This window comes from Macaca thibetana, chromosome 14 (assembly GCF_024542745.1).
Source record: "Macaca thibetana thibetana isolate TM-01 chromosome 14, ASM2454274v1, whole genome shotgun sequence".
NCBI classification, from domain to species: domain Eukaryota; kingdom Metazoa; phylum Chordata; class Mammalia; order Primates; family Cercopithecidae; genus Macaca; species Macaca thibetana.
The window spans coordinates 86,675,807-86,695,198 of record NC_065591.1 but is presented as its reverse complement, the minus strand read 5'-3'; the positions used below and the strand labels follow the sequence as shown (position 1 = coordinate 86,695,198).

Sequence of the window (19,392 nt, the reverse complement as noted above, 5' to 3'; positions counted from 1 at the left end):
CCATCTCCCAAACCAAAAAAAAAAAAGAATTTTTTTTTTCCTTTTGCTGGCTGTCATTTTCCTTTTCCCACTTTTTTTTTTCAGTTGTGGGAATTTAGCCAATTCAGAGGCCTTGTTCACCATAATTTGAAACTCTCCCTTGGATTTGATCAAATCAGACAGAGCTGGTCAAACCCAACAGGAAAAAGATGGAAACAACAACAGAAACAAACAAGCAACAACACCAACAAAACAGTTATGCAAAACAAACAATCTCACAATTTATACAATTACTGAGCACTTTAAAGGTAAGGAGAAATTAAGACCAGCTGGTTGTTAAATTTAGCCAAGACAAAACCCCAATTCAGCTACTTAATCAAGGAATGGGCCTCAGGCTGATGACTGCTCTCTACCATCTAAGAAACAGGAAAAATCTCTAACTTGCCTTCCCTGTTGGAAGCAAGCTAAAACTCCAGAAAGGCATTACCTGCACTCCATCATGTAGAAAAACTTGCCTTCCTTGTTGGAAGAAAGCAAGACTCCAGAAAAGGAGCTGTACAGCAAAATAAACTTTGTATCTCGATCACAATGGGGAGATCAGGGATTCTCTGGAGGGGGAGTTCCCAGGCCTCAGCAAATTGTCCTATTGATCTGAGCCATAAAGGTAGCTTAAGCTGCTACCAAGCACCCGTAGGAGATTTGCCAAAGGACAGAGGAACCACCACTCAGAATCCCTTCAGGTTTCCAACTTGTGAACCCAAAAGTATCTGAGACAGATCTCAATCAATTTAGAAAGTTTACTTTGTCAAGTTTAAGAATGCACCCATGCGGCCGGGCGCGGTGGCTCAAGCCTGTAATCCCAGCACTTTGGGAGGCCGAGATGGGCGGATCACGAGGTCAGGAGATCGAGACTATCCTGGCTAACCGGGTGAAACCCCGTCTCTACTAAAAAATACAAAAAAACTAGCCGGGCGAGGCGGCGGGCGCCTGTAGTCCCAGCTACTCGGGAGGCTGAGGCAGGAGAATGGCGTAAACCCGGGGGGCGGAGCTTGCAGTGAGCTGAGATCCAGCCACTGCACTCCCGCCTGGGCGACAGACAGAGTGAGACTCCGTCTCAAAAAAAAAAAAAGAATGCACCCATGACACAGCCAATGAATGTAAGATGTATATTGGTTGGTTCAGAAGGGCAGGACAACTTGAAGTGGGGGAGGGGGCTTCCAGGTTATAGGTAGATAAGGGACAACCTGTTGCATTATTTTGAGTCTCTGATTAGCTTTCAACTGAATACACAATTTACATGTGACAGGAGGATAAAAGAAGAGTCACTTATGCCTTAGTCTGGCTTAGTGAAACAGTAGGGCAGAGAAAGAATCACATGCATTTGTCAGGTAAACAGAGGGATGATTTTGAGTTGTGTCTGTCCTTTGTTCATAAGTAATTTCCTTGTGGGCAAATTGTGAGGAAAGTAAATAGTTTTTTGTTTGTGTTGTTTTATCTTCGTAGCTATCTTAAGAATAAAATAGGAGACAGGTTTGTCTGATACAGTTCCCAGCTCAACTTTTCCCTTTGGCTTAGTGATTTTGGGGTCCCGAGATTTATTTGCCATTCACAAAAGCAAACAAAGTCTTGATGTGTAGGTCTCCAATCACAGCTGTCTCTCTTCTGCAGAGATTTGGGAAACTCATTTTCCTCTTAATCTCAACCACTGGGTCGCAATCAGGGAACTGCAGGTTAGATACTAAGCATTAGCATGAAACCCCAAATCATCCACATTCCGTATCAAAGGGCTGAGTCAGTCCTCTGAAGAGCCAGCTGCTTCTAACCAGTAACAGTGACATGTGCGACCTTCCATAACTTGTAGCCATCCACAGCCAAAGCACTCAGAGCTACCCCCATTCTCCACAGGAGGTCACCTAGCCTTATATTTTCCTTTTAAGTATATTTGCTGAAATGTTAGCGAGCCTGTCAGCCTCTGTATCTCTCATTTTGTAAGTATTTCTCAGAGCCAGGTTTCCTCTGAATGCAACTCCTAACAGCTAAATGTCAAACTCTAGAAGACAATTTGACAAGGATCACTTCAGCCTTCCCTACATGGATACGCAGACCTTCACATAAATTGCCTCGGAATAAGTCCAACAGATCCTAACAGAGTAATTAGCCTCAGGCATTGCTTGGTAACTAAACTCAAGACACTCCATCTGGGCTCAGGATGTATTTCCCAGCTGGATTTCCTTAGGCCTTCAATTTAGCAGCCCTTCCATTTCATGTTGAAATAACTGGGATCAAAGTTCCCCAGGCAAGGTAAAGAACTGGAGAGCTCAATGCAATTCTTTATTCCATAAGTGACTTCGCCTTGCAATCATCCGCAGTTTTCAGAAAGGAATGTTATCAGCGGGGACACCTAAATCATCCCTCCTCTCTCTCGCTACACACCCACTGCATAACCTGCCATCTCTTTAGACACAAAGCGTTTCTGCATCTTGGTGAATTTGTGCCCCTTCCACGCTGAAGTGTGTGTGAATATACACGTCGTCTTATATGTACAAAGAGGTCCAACTCCACCACAAAAGTGAAATTCACAATGCCCCGCTTTCACCTCAGGTCACAGGAGCTTCGATCAGGAATGGACACAAAACACCACACATCTGTCACTGAGTCAGTGCTTCCTGCAGGCTGGCTAAATCCTACAATAATACATTTTTCAGGGAAAGAGGTTATCTTGGTAAGAGTCAAAATACCACAAATACACCACTGCTTTCAAATGAAAGGGCAGAAACCCATTCTCACCTCCTGAGTATTCCCCTTCACACTTCACTTAATGTGAAGAAGAAACGCAGCTGTCTCCTGCAGGCTGAGGTGGGCACAGATGAGTCTACAACTCCCTCCCCTCCTACTCAGGTAGCTTCGGGTGGGGCTTCCATCTTTTAGCATTTAACTCTGGGATTTGGAAGTCACTTATGGTCAACTGGGAGCTTATCTTCTCCATCATCTTTTTATGTCATGTAGCGATTACAAGGAAAACCAAGGAGAGAGGCCGAAATCAGGCGATAGTGCTTTCTTGATGCCAGCATACGTCGTCAGTGATGGTGACTAGTTACCTGAATGACAGTGCAGAAAAGGCAGGTTTGCCAAGCTTAAGGGACAGAAAAGAATGGGCTTTTTCAAAATGGGAAGTTTTCTATCAAACAGAGAGCACTGGCCTCACAAATAACTCAGTTACACATTCATGCTAATAAATACCACATTAGGATGGACAAAGTGCAAGCAGGACAGAAACTTCTATTCCTTGGCTCCACTGCTCAGCCAGCTGGGGTGAGTGAGCTCAAGGTTCTGTATAAGCAGATCTGAGCTTAGTGCAAATGAGGGAGAAAGAGTATCAGGAGGGAACAGGACAATTTCACAGAAAATTATACCAGTGCTATGAAACAGCCCATCCTCGGCTTGCAAAGATAATGTTATTGATGGGCCCCTATCAGGATAAACAAGTCCTAGTAATGGGGACACAAAGAAAAGGGGAAAAGAGGCTGGGCGCGGTGGCTCACGCCTGTAATCCCAGCACTTTGGGAGGCCGAGGCGGGCGGATCACAAGGTCAAGAGATCGAGACCACAGTGAAACCCTGTCTCTACTAAAAATACAAAAAATTAGTCAGGCGCCGTGGCGGGCGCCTGTAGTCCCAGCTAGTCGGGAGGCTGAGGCAGGAGAATGGCGTGAACCCGGGAGGCGGAGCTTGCAGTGAGCCGAGATTGTGCCACTGCACTCCAGCCTGGGCAATAGAGCGAGATTCCGTCTCAAAAAAAGAAAAGGGGAAAAGAAAGGATGGGAGCCCACACTTATTGATAAACTACTTGTGACTAGAACTCCATGCTCTAATTGTCTATTTGTGAGCCTGTTTCCCTATTAGATTGTGAAATCAGAGAGGAAGCTTACTAGACATCCTGTGTCTCCGTTTCATGGGACTACAATGCCACTTATACAGTTGTTAGAGTCTGATACACAGTAAGCACTGCACAAATGTTAGATGTTCTTACCATGATTATAATTATTATCATTGTATCCCACAGCCCCTAATACAGAGTCTAACACTGGACATTCATGAGAAGCCTGGTAAATTTTTTCTATGATGGCAAACATTTATTGAACAGTTTTTGCAATCCAGCCACCAGGGTATCCACTGCTACATGCATCATTGCATTTTGACCTTTATAGAACAGATATCATTGTCAGCTTATTCAGAAGAAGAAAACAACACACAGGATGGTAACCTGCAAAATATAGAAACAGATAAAGATGACACAGGCATAAACAAGATTCAGGCCTGAGCTTTCCAATTCCAGAGTCCCTGCAGTGAACTACTTCTCTACACTGGTGAATGCAAAAGGGAACGCAGCCATCCTCTGGACCTGTGCTCCTGAGTTCTTAACGCTCACCTGCGGCCCAATCTGAGCTATCATTGTGTCCACGCTCTACACCCTAAATGGGTAACCTCAGATAAGCAGGAGGGCTAGCAGCCTGCCTCTGAGTTGTTTTCTCAAACTGGAACTTACATTCAACATTATTATCTGCTCTCAGGCTAATATCTTGCCTACAAAGAGGATTCAACTAGCATTTATTGAAGGTCTGTGCTATTTCCTAGGCACTACATTCCATCATCTTGCTTAATTCTCATAGAAATGAGACAGACACCACTGCCCCTATTTTCATGAGAAAACCCAGGTTCAGGAGGTCAAACAACAGCTCTTTCTCCTTTCTCTAGGAACCACATGAGCTTTGGAACACACAGGAAGTGACTGTTTTTCCCTCTGCTACCAAACTGACTATTTAAATATGTCTGAGCAGGGCTGCAAGTGCCTCTTCTCCCAAGTCCACAGTTATATATGAAAAACCGAAATCATATGAATTTAAAAGCTATGTGTAAGAGACAAAATATAGCCTCCTAGGCTGGTCCTCCATTGTCAATGATCTGGGCTAAGCTTGTCCAATGCGAGTCACATGCAGCCCAGGACGCCTTTGAATGCAGCCCAACACAAACTCGTAAACTTTTTAAAAACACGATGAGACTTTTCTGCGATTTTTTTTTAAGCTCGTCGGCTATTGTTAGTGTTAGTGTATTTTATGTATGGCCCAAGACAATTCTTTTTCTCCCAGTGTGGCCCAAGGAAGCCAAAAGACTGAACACCCCTGATCTGGGCCATGCTGTATACAGCCCAACTCCCAGAATTTGTATCCATTTCTTTCCTCTGAATTTACAACTCTGCCTGAGTCACCCTCACTGGCTTTATGTCATGTTACTGGTTCTCTTAAATTTCTATTTAAAATAATACCACTGAATATTTTATATATGTGTATCTTTTCTCCCTTATCATTAACATGCAAGTTTTCTAAAGACAGACAATTATGACTTACACTGAGTTGGCACCCAATAAACTTTTATCAATTGATTTAGTCCTGAAGCTTAAGAGTAAGTTAGATCATATCTGCTTGATGGGTTTTCAAATAAATAGATAAACCTTCAACACTATATTAAGGGAGAGCTCTCTGGCATTTAGATTTGTTCTGGATATTATAAGTGGACTCTGGAATCATAAAGTTGCCAATATGATAGCATAGCTTGGTGCCACTGCCCTTCTTCTCATGAATTTGAGGTCACAGAAGGCAGCTCAAACTGGAGCAATGACATATTCGGATTGAGGAAACAAGGTCATCAGTAACATCTGATCAACCATCCATTTGCTCCTCTGCATACAACAAGCCTTCATAAAAAAACTCACGTTTTTACATTATGCTTGCAAATAAATGTGCCTTGAATAAATAGCACTTTACATCACTGTGTTCTTTAATTCTCACAAACATTCACCCAGCATTCACTGCTCTCATTCCATATATGGTATTATCCTATTTTATGAGCATCCAAATCAAGGCTCAGAGGATTCACATGACAAACCACAGAACTCACAGTCTGTACAAGGCAAATAATGGGCCTAGAGCCCACCATATTCCCACCTCATCAGGGTACCCCACCATGTGGGTACAGGAGTGCACTGTTCCTTAATACAGGGTCTCTTTCTTTTATGCTAGGATTGCCCTTCTTTAGCCTTGTAATCATGGACAAGTTTTAACCTCTTCTTCGCCATTAAATGGTGATAATAGTACCTACTTCACAGAGTTATTGTGAGAATGAAATGAGATGATGTGCTTAGTGTCTCTCTTTAGGAAAGCACTTCATAATGGTTAGCTTCTGTTACCATCACACACTGCTAATGGATGACAGAAGACAGGCAAGAAGCACCACCCTTGGATTGCCCTTCCTCTTCGAAGACCATGAGCTAAGAATCACAGTCCCTGTCCCTACAGCCTGTGTGAGGAATCACGGCATGATCCAGCACCACAAAACGCAATGCCATGCACAACCAGAGCATGGTCTGGACTGATGTCGGTGCATGTCAGTACACGCTCTCAGACACAGATTCTCATTCCTTCTAGTCCTACACTGTCCAGACGGTGGCCACTAGCCACTAGGCTACTGGGCACTTGAAATGTGGATAGTTTGAACTGAGATGTGCTCTAAGGGTAAAACAGACATCAGAACTTTAAGACTTAGGGCCAGGCACAGTGGCTCATTCCGTAATCCCAACACTTTGGGAGGCCGAGGTGGGTGGATCACTTGAGGTCACGAGTTCAAGACCAGCCTGGCCAACATGGTAAAACCTCATCTCTACTAAAAAATACAAAAATTAGCCAAGCGTGGTGGCACGTGCCTGTAGTCCCAGCTACTTGGGAGGCTGAGACAGGAGAATCACTTGAACCCAGGAGGCGGAGGTGGCAGTGAGCCGAGATCGAGCCACTGCACTCCAGCCTGGGCGACAAAGTGACTCCATCTCAAAAAAAAAAAAGAATTTGGAGACTTAGTAGAAAAGGAAAATACCTCACTGAGAGTTTTTAATATTGATTACCTATTAAAATGACAGTATTTGGGATATAATGGGTTAACTAAATTTTTTTAATGTTTCTAAATGAGTTAACTAAACTATGCTTTAAAATTAATTTCATTTGTCTCTTTCAAACTTCTTAAGATGTCACTGCTAGAGAATGTTTAATGAGATACGTGGTTCACGTTACATTTCTATTGAACAGTGAGTGCTGCTCTAGACCATTGTGCATGTACCCCAGAAGGCCTGGTTCTGGAGAGCCAGTTCCAGATTTCAGTGAGCATCAGAGCAACTCATGCAACAGACTAGCTGTTCCCACTCTGTGGTCTCCAGATCCTCAAGCATGAATGGTGATAAGCAAGCCAAACTCAATGTATTAAACTCTATGTTCATCTATAATTAGGCCATCAGGCTAATATGTAATAAAACACAGCTTGTTTGACAAAAATTTTGCAAAACATGGCAGGAAAAGAAAAAAAATCAATGGGTAAACAGACAAAGGATGTAGTAAAGTAATTCATAAAGAGAAAATGCAGGGGTTAAGTACACATTTTCCTATGCAAAATTAATAGAGAAATTAAAATCAAAACATTTCTCAGTTTATCAATATTAACAAATTTCTCAAGATATAATACATATTAGGCTTTTGCCTTTGTAAAAAATAATCCCAAGAAAAAAGACTGCAAGGAACTATTACAAAAGGAAAAAAAGACCAGAAGGAGCTATTACTACAAGTAATGGGACTACAGATTTTTCTTCTACTCTTGATACTTTTCTGTTCTTTACACATTTTCTACAATGAACATGTATGGCTACTTAAAAAAATTTTATTATCTAAATAATACATGTACATTATATATAGAAAAATTAGAAAACATAGATAACCCAAAAACTCAGCATTATTATTTTAATAATCAGAAAAATGTAAACAAAATGAAATTTAAATGAGGTTAAATAATATAGGGCTTCTTGGCTGTGAAGAGGTTCAAATTTGAATTCTGTTGACTCAATAAAAATACTTCTTATTTATATACAGCTTTGCAACTTACAGTATTTTCCTATAATTTTCTGGTCCTTGAAGCAACATAGTGAACAGAGGATTTAACAGTGGTATCTCTGGATAATAAGACTGAGGCAATCTCTATTTTCTTTCTTTTGGGGGGTGGAATGGAAGTTATCTGTATTTCTAAATTTTGTGCAATGAATATGTTTTATTTATCTAAGGAAGAAAATCAGTTATTATGGCAAAAACCACAATTACTTTTGCACCAACCTAATAGCTTTAGGGAAAAAAATCAGCTGTAACATTTAGCAGATAAGGAAACTGAGGCTCTAGAACTTACGCAATTTGCTACCAGAAGGAAGAGCCAGAACCCAAACCCCCTGAATTTTTTTTTTTTTTTTTTTTTTTTTGCAAACTCATGGAACTCCCCACCTGGGCCCCTTTGATCATGTAGACACCTTAAATCTCATAACTGTTCAAATGAAGACTCTACTCTTGGGTAAACTAAGATCAGAATCATTGCTATCCAGGGTGGCTACAGATAACCCTCCTGTTTAGAGAAGTCACTCATTTAATGCATTACAGTTGGAATTGTTAGGTTTCCTGAGAAAGTAACCTGAACTTGACCTTAGCTTCTTGAAATACCCAGGCTGCAGAGCCGTTTGTCAGGACACACAGGGCATTTTATTTTGTTCATCCAGCCATAATTCAGCTTAAATACTGGAGAAACTCCTGAGTTCCCATGCTGGTATTCAAAACACATGTTTAGCTGGTGGAATTTAAATAAAGCTCTATGGCCTCATTTTCGTTAAGGGCAATGCATCGTTTTTAATCCAGCAGCCCTGGGTCTGGCTTACCTTTTCATCCCACAAAGCAATTCATTTTCATGATTGCATAAACTGCAAATCACAATTCCCCATTTTGGAAACATACACTTACTCCCAAAATTCTCCTCCCTCCTCCAGCCATGTCCAACACAAAGTAAGACAGGACCACCAAACCTTCTTTCTTGTAATACAGCACATTCCAAACACAGAGCCCACTAGGAGTAAGGCCTGTGATTTAGCAAATATCTTCATGCTTGTTCATGTTTAGACTGGACTCGCTGCACTGCTGAGCTGACAGGGTTCCCTGAGGATAGGCGTTATCTTTAATTTGCCAAATGTACCCTTGGGCTGCCCCCACTTTACTTGTCCCTCCTCCCTGCACTGTCAGTGGGCATGTACCCAGAGAATGTCAGTGCCTCTGACTCTATCTTCAATAAAACCAAATCAGGTTTTCTGGGGGAAAATGCATAATGCATTTTTTAAAGGAAAATAGTGATTTGGGGACTAGGTCATACCACAGGTTCCCTCACTTAATGTATGACACTGCAAGCCCCCTGCCCTGATGAGAAAGAAGGTGGTGGTGATGGCTGTCCTGTGACAAGGCAGGAAGCCTGCTCTACGATAGGAAATCCACAGCTCCTCTGGCTTTGACATCATCTTATATTTTAATCAACCTAGGATAGGAGGGCTGGGCCAAACACTACCATGTCATGCTTTTATAAAATATCTATCTACATACCAAAAAATCAAATTAACGTATTCATAGATGAACAAAATATTAATAAACAGTAACCACTCTTCTCTCCACTTCCGGGAAGCTAGTAAATCAAGTCGCCTATGCTGAACAGATAAGACTGAGCCAAGATAAAGGCCAAAAAGGCAATGCACAGGCTGAGAGAGTGGAAACAGAGCCTTAAGTGTTCTTTTCATTGACAGGAGTCATTCTTAGTCTTTTTCCAGACTGATACTGCCTAAAACACAAATTAGTCTTAAATGAGTATTTATCATCTTCCATAATGGAAACATTCTAATAAAAATGTCTAAAGAAAACCCACAACCCTCCCCCTAGCAATGAAAGCACCTCCAAATAAAAGCAAACCAAAAGACAGACGAAAGCCCACACCCAGAGCTGTCAGCCCCATTAAGTCTGGTCTGTGACAGTCTTCCCAGGTATCAGAAGAAAAAGAGGTATCCAGACAGCTTTCGCCTACAGTCTAGAATACTTCACCAGAATTCTGGTCCTGTTGAAAAAAACAGAAGGTGGGCAGAGCACAGGCTGGACATCACATGTGATATATTCTAGAAATCTGATTAGAAATTCACCAGATTTAGTGACCCCAAGTGAAAGCTTAAATCTGTGGCTCCACTGCAAAGTACAGTGGCCAAGTGTTTACACTCGTGGGAGACGCAGTGTGCACAAAGAGTTCCAGGTTTGCACCTGGCTCCTGCACTTCCAAGCTGCAGGCTGTTATTAAGTTAGTTAATCTCACTCTTTAAGCCTAAGTTTTTATTGTATGTAAAAATTGTGATATTAACAGTACCCACTCTTTAGAGTTGTTGTAAAGATTAAGGGAGATGAGTAACCCACACAAAGTGCCTGGCACACAGTAAGTATTCTTCCTCTTGCTACCACTACCACAAAGGCTCCATTGTCACCCGCTAAGCGTGAAGATGGAGTTCTAGAAAATGGACAATCAGAGCAAGTGTTAGAAAAAAACAGATTTTAGTTTATGCTGAATCCATTATAATATACAAGTCTTAAGAACAAGAAACATAAAAAGCCTATTTTTGAGATCAAATAAATCTAAATAGCAAAGCATACTTCCCTCCCCTCAAAATTAACCTAGCTAGTTATAACGAGTTCAAATAGGAAGTTAAGACTATTTGCAGGCAGGGTGCAGTGGCTCACACTTGTAATCCTAACACTTTGGGAGGCCACGGTGAATAGATTGCTTGAGCCCAGGAGTTCAAGACCAGTCTTGCCAACATGATGAAACCCCATCTCTACCAAAAAAAAAATTACAAAAGTTAGTTGGGCATGGTAGCACATGCCTCTAATCACAGCTACTAGGGAGACTACAGTGGGAGGATCACTTGAGCCTGGGAGGTAGAGGCTGCAGTGAGCTGTGACTGTGCTGCTGCACTCCAGCCTGAGTGACAGGCATCTCAAGACAACAACAGCAACAACAAAACACTATTTGCCTATTAAATTAGCAAAGATTTTGCAATTATAATGATGTAATAACTAACATGGTCAAAGTGCAGTAAAACAGGCATTATAATATTTTTACAAAGTTTTCTGGCATCAGAAGCTTTTAAATGTTTATTATAATTTACCCAATAATTTCATTTCTAAATAATGATTCCTAAGGAAGTAAGCCAAAACATAGATAATTTGATATGCATGATGTTGCTCACTCTATTATGGAGAAAATGGTGTAAATGGTATACTTTATGACACATTATACAGCAATAATAATGTTGGTTTTGAAAATATAAAGGATTGAGGAAAAAAGCTTGTGATACAATGCTATCTTTCAAAAGCTAGGATACTAAACAATATAATTTATGATTATAATGTGAAAAAATTAATTTGTACAGGAAAAATGTTAGTGGGTGTATTATGATAGTTGGATATTGTAAGTAATTTTTCAGCATCTCTAGTTCCCAATTTTTTTGAAATATGGATAGCTTTCTTTGGAAAACAAATATACATGTTGACTAATATATTCCAAACTGCTTTGATAAAAATCAGATCATCCCTTGGTATTCATTCATGCATTTGTTTCCATTAACAGTGCAGATTGCATAAACCAAGTCACTACTTCTGTAAGTGGTCTGTTTCCACAAAGAGTCAGAATTAATATCCAAATGCTTGCCTTTGCTAGGGGGTGAGGGTGGTCACAATTCTCCACAGTAACAACCTGTCTAATTCCCATCTTGTCCTCATTCTTATCCATTTACACTTTCAGGTTGAGGAAAATGTATAGTGGAACAAGAGGAAAACCAGAGCCTTCATCCATAGCCAGCACATGTTCCCTGCAGGCCTCTGCTGCCTTAGCACTCCCATCCCCACCAGCTACAGTAGCTCACCCACATGGGCCAAGGTGGGTCAAGTCAACGAGGTCAAGGCCTCATCTCCCAGAGAGTTCCCATGAAAGGAGCCTAAAGGGCCTTAACAATCATCTACCAAACATCTCCATCTTTAGGGCATCAGAGCAGGTGAGAGAATTTGTAAGCTACGGTGAGTCAAGAGTGATCACAAAAAATTCAAATTCTTACTCTTCTCATAAGTTCTATCACTTGTCTCTTTGGAACTTTCTGCCTCTAAGCAAAAAGGAGCAACGTCTCAGCAATGTAATGGGTTGGACCAAACCACTGAATATTCATTACACACTAAGCCCACGTTTGTAGCACCAGCCAGGGAGATGGACTCCATGATCTCCATCAGAGGCATCTCCTTCTAGTCCAGGAGTCTATGTGGTTGTATGTATGTACACAATGGCCTGCAGCTTCCTAAACCATCATGATCAATGACAAATAAGATAACCCTTTAAGTACAAGATAATGTGTCAGTGAAATGAAAGGGGCCCTACTTGTCTTCTGGGTCACAGGTAAGTTGAACATCACACACTGCTGAGTTTTAGGTCCAATCCTTGGAGTTCGGGCCATGTTAAATGTGTTTGAAGCAGGGCTGGTGTGGATGCAACACTGTTTACCCAGTCAGCCAAAGGCTGCACCACTGGAGCCATGCTGGCTAGCCATGGCCCTGTTCACAAAGGGGCCTTGTGGCTCTGGGGCCCAGCCTCAATGGCCTGTCTGTTACGTCTCCTGAGACATTTCATGCGTCATATCAACCAGCTGCCAAGCCTGGCAGTCAGCTCAAATCCCTCACACATTTCTTCTTCTTTCTAACGTCATAACTTTGAGACAAATGACCTCCAAAAGTGTTCCCCTCCTCCCCTGACCATTTCTCCCACCTCACATCACACCTATTACCAAATAACAAAAGGCAAAGTGATCCACTGTATGCATTTTATGGTATGTATATATTACTTTACAAAGAGTAAAGCAAAGAAGAGGAAGGGGATTTCATTTCAGGACAGTTTCCCCTCTATCACGCTCTAGAAGCTGAGGTAAATTATCGGGAAAAAGGGTGAAATACAATAAGCCAAACTCTGGTATGACGGTGGAATGACATCATGGCTTATTTTAAACACCTGTGGTAAATCATTGTGATGCGAATACCAGGGGTTTGATCATTTATGACACAAGGAGCTATAAAGGGGGAAGAAGAGCCTCCTGGGTCCCATCTTGGATTCCTGGGAGGAGTCGGGTTATGCCCACTTAGGGAGAATGCGTTCTCCTGCCTGGCCAATATCTCACAGTTGGTTATGCTGCTTCCGAGCTGGCATTCTCAGCCTAATGTGGGGAAACGTGTCAGTGCTGGGAAGCCAGTGGCAGATCAGGCCACTCTCCCTCTGCCAAGCTCCAGCCTCTCCTTTTTCAGAAGATGTACAGCCAAGGTATGTCCTGCACATAGCCACTGAGGTCGTTTGGGGAAACCCTGGCTTGTTCAATTTAGAAACAGATAAATAAAGCCCTTCATGAAAATGACATATCCAATAACAGGCAGTGGCCACGTGTCTTCTCTGTTCATGTTCCCTGCTCCTCCTTCAAAGTCAGCAACATCTAAACACTTCTGACTCCCAAAGTGTCATCTTCAGACCCAGTTTATCTCCTGAGAGCTTGATTCGTAATTCCCTTATTTCCATCTTCCCTGTTCCAGAACTTCTGTATCTAACCAGTCCCTAAACCCTGTCAACTCTACTTCCCTACTTCTCTTAGCACATAATGCTCCTCTATTCTCACTGCCCAAGCTTCAGCCACCCTCACCAATTCTGATCTGGACTACTGAAAGCATCCTGGAGCTCCTTGTGGCATCGGTCTCCCTTCCCTCTAATTCATGCACTGCCACCAAAATCAGCTGTTAGACATCCACATACCATCCCTACCTAAGAACACCGCTTTTCCCAATTGCTTATGGATAAATTCTAAATTCCTTAGTATGACACCCAGAGACTGTCATCACCAACTTCCCTGTCCAAACACACCTCAACCAAACGGGTCCCAACTTCCCTGTCCAAACATATCTCCTGTCACTTCTTACCATACCCTGGCCCACCAGTGCTCTGCATTATTGCCACTCATTCAGACAAAAATCCTCATGACATCTTTGTCTGAAAACACGGCACTCCCTCGCACAGCACATAGTGCTACTTCATCTCTACCCTACAATTCTGATTTATCCTTCAAGTTCCAACTCAAATGTCACCTCCTCTGGGAAGCACTCCCCAACCCCTCTAGTTGTGAGTTATACCATCCTGTTATCCTAGCATTCTCTGTCCTAGAACAGCACATTGCATGGCAATGATCTGTTCAGATGCTGGTTTCCTCCAAGATAATGCTATAGGGTCCTGAAGGGCAGGGACCCCATCTCTGAACCAGGAACAGGGCTGTAGAGTAGAGCATACACTCAGTAGGTGCTGCTGAATCCATCAATCAACTGGAAGAATACAAGTGAAGGCTGTAGGGAGAATTAGGGCAAGGGAATGAATAGATTTTGGCCATCAGGATACTTGAATGTAGCCCCCAGTTGCCTCAGAGTTCTGTCTATGAAATTCATTAATCTCTCCCGGCTTTAATTTCTCATCTGTTGAGTGAGGGATGGCACTATGTGATTTCTACAATCCCTTTAACTCCTCCATTCTAGCATTCAGACTACATTTTCCTTTAAAATCTACAATGAAAAAACCCTCTGGTAATAATATGTTCCAGGAGTTTGGACGGTCTACACAAAGCCACTGGAAAATTGCTACTTTGCCAGGCCACTAGGCAGAGCTCCCAAGGATGGCTAACAAGTGAGGTCCCTTCCCTAAACCCATAAATCCCCAACTGCCTGCTGCTATGGTTGGAGAAAATCTCCCAGTTGCCTTCTACTCTATTTCACCCTATATATTCTGGCCACAAAGTGTTTTATTAAATACCATGCACAAGGAAAAGAAAAGCCTGATGACAAAAACCTAATCTGCTCTGAAAATAATAAATGCTAATAACATGACTGCTGAATTTGGAAAGCCTCTACAGTTGATAATCACCTCGTTACCCCATATTCAGGGGGTGGCTGGTACCGCAGGACGGCCACATCTGTTCTCACAGGCTGAGGAGCAGGGTAGGGCTTGACCATCTCGTGGAGCATCCCGGGGTGCTGGTCACCATAGAAAAGTCCGTGCTCCTGGGTCTTGCTGACTGGGGACATCATTTGCTTGGTCTTGAAGGGGTACTCAGGTGGAGGACCCCGAGGGTCCAGCACTTTACCTGCAGGCTGAGCAGGGGAGGGACCCCCTCCTGCTTTGAAGCCCTTTCCATTCCCCGAGCCAGGATGGTGTTGCTTGGCCCCATTCCTCTCCAGGGACAGCTGCATGATTCTCTCGCTGAGCGAGCGGACGTGACCCTGCTTCAGTTCCTTCAGTGCCTCGTCCTTATGCGCCTGTCCACTGTTGGCACGGTTCACAGTGGGCCTCCCCTCAGTTCGGGACTTCTGACTGGTGCCCCCTGCCATGTAGTAACCATGGCCCACCGCCCCCTGCTGCTGTTGCTGCTGCTGCTGCTGCCCCCTGAAGAACTGCGACTGTGCTTTGGCCTCCTCGTAAGTGGGCAGTTCCTCATTGTTCTGCTGAGGCTGCGTGGACCGGACCTGTTTCTCCATCACCGTATTGTCCACCTGGTGTTCTTGACCCTGCGGTTCTTGGCGTGCTGACTGGTAGACCATTTGTGGGTCTTCTTGAGTGAGGTTTTCCGTGGAAGAAAAGTTGTTTGTAGGGTGGGCTGGTCCTGCACTCCCTGTGGCCTGGTGCTGAATGGCCAGCAAGTTCATGTTCTCGGTTGGGGTGCCATACCGCAGTTGTTCCTGGATCAGCCGCTGCAATACTGTTCCAGCTGCCGCATCCTCGGAACCTCTCATTTCCACCTCTGAGATCCTCAGGAAGTTCGGGGAGTGGCAGTTACAAAGAGGATCTTCAACTAAAAGATAAACATAGGAAAAAATATATCAGGCAGTTCCACAGGAGATACACGCCTGTGGCCATGTGGTACATAATTAACATTCTAACTACAGCAAAATTAAAAATAAGATTTCAAATGCACCATCACCTCCATGTACCTGGCAATGTCTCATGGAGTTTTCTTCTCCAATTTAGAGTGAGTCTACTATTCCCCATTCCCTCTCCTCTGCTTCCCCCTAAACACTGTTCCATCCTTCGACCCCCGCTTTCCTCTGATCTCCCCACTGGCCCTTTCTCTTCATCACATAAACATACCCAAGTCTTTTCCATCTTAAAAAAAATACAAGAGAAAACCAAATCAAGCCAAAAGAAACCACCTTTTCTTGGCCCTCCCATATACCTCTAACTACCACCCTGTATCTCTCTTTTCCTTCTCTTCTAGTTGTCTTTGGTAAGTACCCTACACTTGCTGTTGTCTCCCCTTCCCAAATGCTCCATCCGCTAACCTCCCCACTGTTCTGATCAGTAACCAAATCCAATGAGAATTTTCCAGCTCTCATATTATGCACTTAACCTTTCTGAAGCATCTGACATGGTTGGTCACCCTCTTCCTGCAATGCTCTCCTAATTCGGCCTTCAGGTCACCCCACCTCTTGGTCCTGGCTCTTGCCTCTCTCTATGCACCATCTCTGGCTCCCTTCTCTCCACCTGTCCTTTTAATTCTGGTGTTTCCCACAGCTCTGTCCTGAGTGCTCTTCCACCTTTACACATCTCCCAGTGACATCATACCTACCCCTCGTCATCAGCTACTGACTCATGACCCATACATCTACAACTGCCAGATGATGGCCCTGAGTCCTTCTAACTTAACATGTCTTCCTCACCCTAAATGTCTTTACCCATCCATCCCAACCCCTGTATTCCCTGCCTCATCTACTTTCTGTCAAACCAGAAAACTGAAGGTTTTCCAAAATTCCTTCCTCTCCCTTAACCCCAACATCCAGACAGTCACTGCCTGTCCATTTGACCTTCTCAACATCTCTGCCAACCCTCTTTCTTATTCCTGTGCCAATCTCCAAGTTCATCATTAATAACTTCAATACAAGGACAAGAACTACTTTAAACATGTATATGATGTGCCAAGTATTGTACTAAATTCTCTCCATGTGTTATTTCATTCATTCCACATATGACACTAAGAGGTAGATACTAATTCCCTCAACTTACAGGTGAGGAGAGAGATTCACAGAAGGTAAATCGCCAAGGCCACCAGGCAGGAAGAAGCAGAACCAGGATATGACACCAAATGTGTGTTCATTCCGCATTACAAGTTCTCGGCATCACATACCCAGGTCATTCCAATAGCCTCCTTATCGATTTCCCTGACACTCGTCTTATTCCCACTTCCAAACCCACCCCTCTGACCCCAGTGTATCTGGCACACTACCTTGAAAGATTGTTCCAATAGGTAAATCTAATCATGTCACTCCTCTGCACCAAAATTCCTCAATAATCAATTACAGGATGAAACTGACATTCTATCATATGATGTAGCAGGTACTACCTACCTATCCAACAACATTTCATGCTGCTCCCATCTCCCACTGGCAAACCTTTGGAGTTTAAGCTCCAGCAACACTTATGTACATATAGTTTCCAAGACATGTTAGCTCTCTCCAGCCTCTGGACCTTGGCTTGTCTTCCCTCTGCCTAGAAAGACGCATCTTACCATGTCTCTTGGGAAAATTCTTGGACAAGTGATAGCTCCAAAGCTACCTTCCGAGTAAAACCTTTCCTGCTGCAGCCCTGCAGGCCTAAGCCTCTTTCTCCAATGTCCCCACTCCATTTGTATATATCTTCATTGCAGCAATTCTCACAGTAGATGGCAATTATTTATTTATACAAGACTCTAAACTCCTTAAAGGGAAAGATCATGTCTTCTCATCTGGGTCTCCCCAGAACAAAGCCCAATGACTGGATGTCATAGGGGGTCAGATATTTAACCAATAAAAGAATACCTACATGAGCTCCATGAAATAAAAAATTTAGCCCATTCCACAACAGGACTATTAAGTAGTGCATTAAGGATATTATTATAGCATTATGGAAGTAAAAATTCTACCACTAACTACTGGCATGACCTTAAACAAATCGCTTTCCCTCCCTGAGCCTCAATATCCTCCTCTGTGAACTGAGAGAGCTGAACTAGATCATCTCTAGGCAGCCTTCACTCCTACAAATTCATGTAATGATGGCTCTATGTTTTACATGTACATACGGCACATCATTTTCCCAAAACAGTCTTTCTTCCCCAAGTTCATCTTTTCTTCCTATAAATGAGATTCTCAAATATGAGTCATCCAGAGAGAAGTGTCATATTCACTTCTGACCTTTTTATCCTTTGCTCTCCACATTTAATCAACTGCCGAGCTCATTTTTCTCAGTCTACAGTGAAATAAGAAAAAAATGAAGGTGGTGTGATATATATAAGCTGTGTGTGTATATATAAGCATATACACATGCTTATATATGTATATTAATACATCTGTATGTGTATGTAAACAGATATATGCTATTAGAAGGTTCATAACTGCCCTTTCTGAAGCAATGGACTGTCAAGAATCACATCCCTCTTACTTTTTCAGTATTAAAATATGAAAAAAGGTGACAGCAGATGACACTGTTACTGCCCTTGCAATAGCAAAATACTGTAACTCTGTGATGGACCCCTAATTTTCATTAAGAAATGTCACATTTGTAAGAGTTACAAATCACAACCAAGCCCTAGTTTCTACACCAACAAGCTCCCCCATCCAATCAATTCTTCCGTGCCCTCAGCCACTCTCTGGGTTCCAAGTCTCCCTGCCAGCCATTTAGACACCCTGAATGGCCTCTCAATATCTCTTGTCCCTGGCTCCTTCTCCTTTCAATCCATATTGTATTATGACCTGCCTTCCTCTGCCAGATTCAGGCTCCAGAAAGCAGAGAGTTCTGTCTGTTATATTCATGTGTTGCCTCCCCAGTGCCTTGAACCCTGCCCTGATACACAGAAGGTGTTCAGGACATGATTGTTGAGGAAACGAAGCGAGTATACAGACTGGTTCCTGAAGCTCAACTTTGATCATAAGGCTCTCCCTGTCACCCTTACCCCCAAAATCTCAGTTCTGTGGCTTCTCTGAACCTCTCTCCTCTGAAAATGGAGAAACTTTCATATCTGCCTCATAGGAATGTATGTGAAATAAACTGAAATTTATCCCTTACCTTCAAAGGATCAATACTGTAACTGAGATATAAACCCAAAGTTCAACAGCAAAAAAATTTTAAACAATAAAAACAAGCTATTAAAAACTCTACACAAGATGAATTGCCAAATATTTGTAATAAACCATTAACTACCCAAGGAAACATAGATCAGTGTGGGTTGGACTGGTCTGCTCATTCACTCTACCGTATTTCCTGAAAACGTGTTACAGTTCAGGCATTGGGACAGGTGCTGGGTTACGAGAGTAAAGAGGACACAGTCCTCCCCTCGGGGTAACTGATCTGAAAGACTTAATGGAACAAGCACATTCAAATAGGAATAAAATTTTAA

The 19,392-nt window shown here is 42.7% G+C and overlaps 1 protein-coding gene across 8 annotated transcripts in view; it reads right to left on the bottom strand.

Annotated features, from left to right (window-relative positions):
• AMOTL1 (angiomotin like 1) overlaps nucleotides 1-19,392 on the bottom strand; it is a 172,765-nt gene that overhangs the window by 63,213 nt on the left and 90,160 nt on the right. For all 8 annotated transcript variants that reach the window (XM_050758886.1, XM_050758889.1, XM_050758891.1 and 5 more), the window contains one exon: nucleotides 14,895-15,819. In XM_050758886.1, coding sequence (XP_050614843.1) covers nucleotides 14,895-15,819 — 925 coding nt within the window. The remainder of the gene's footprint in view (nucleotides 1-14,894; nucleotides 15,820-19,392) is intronic.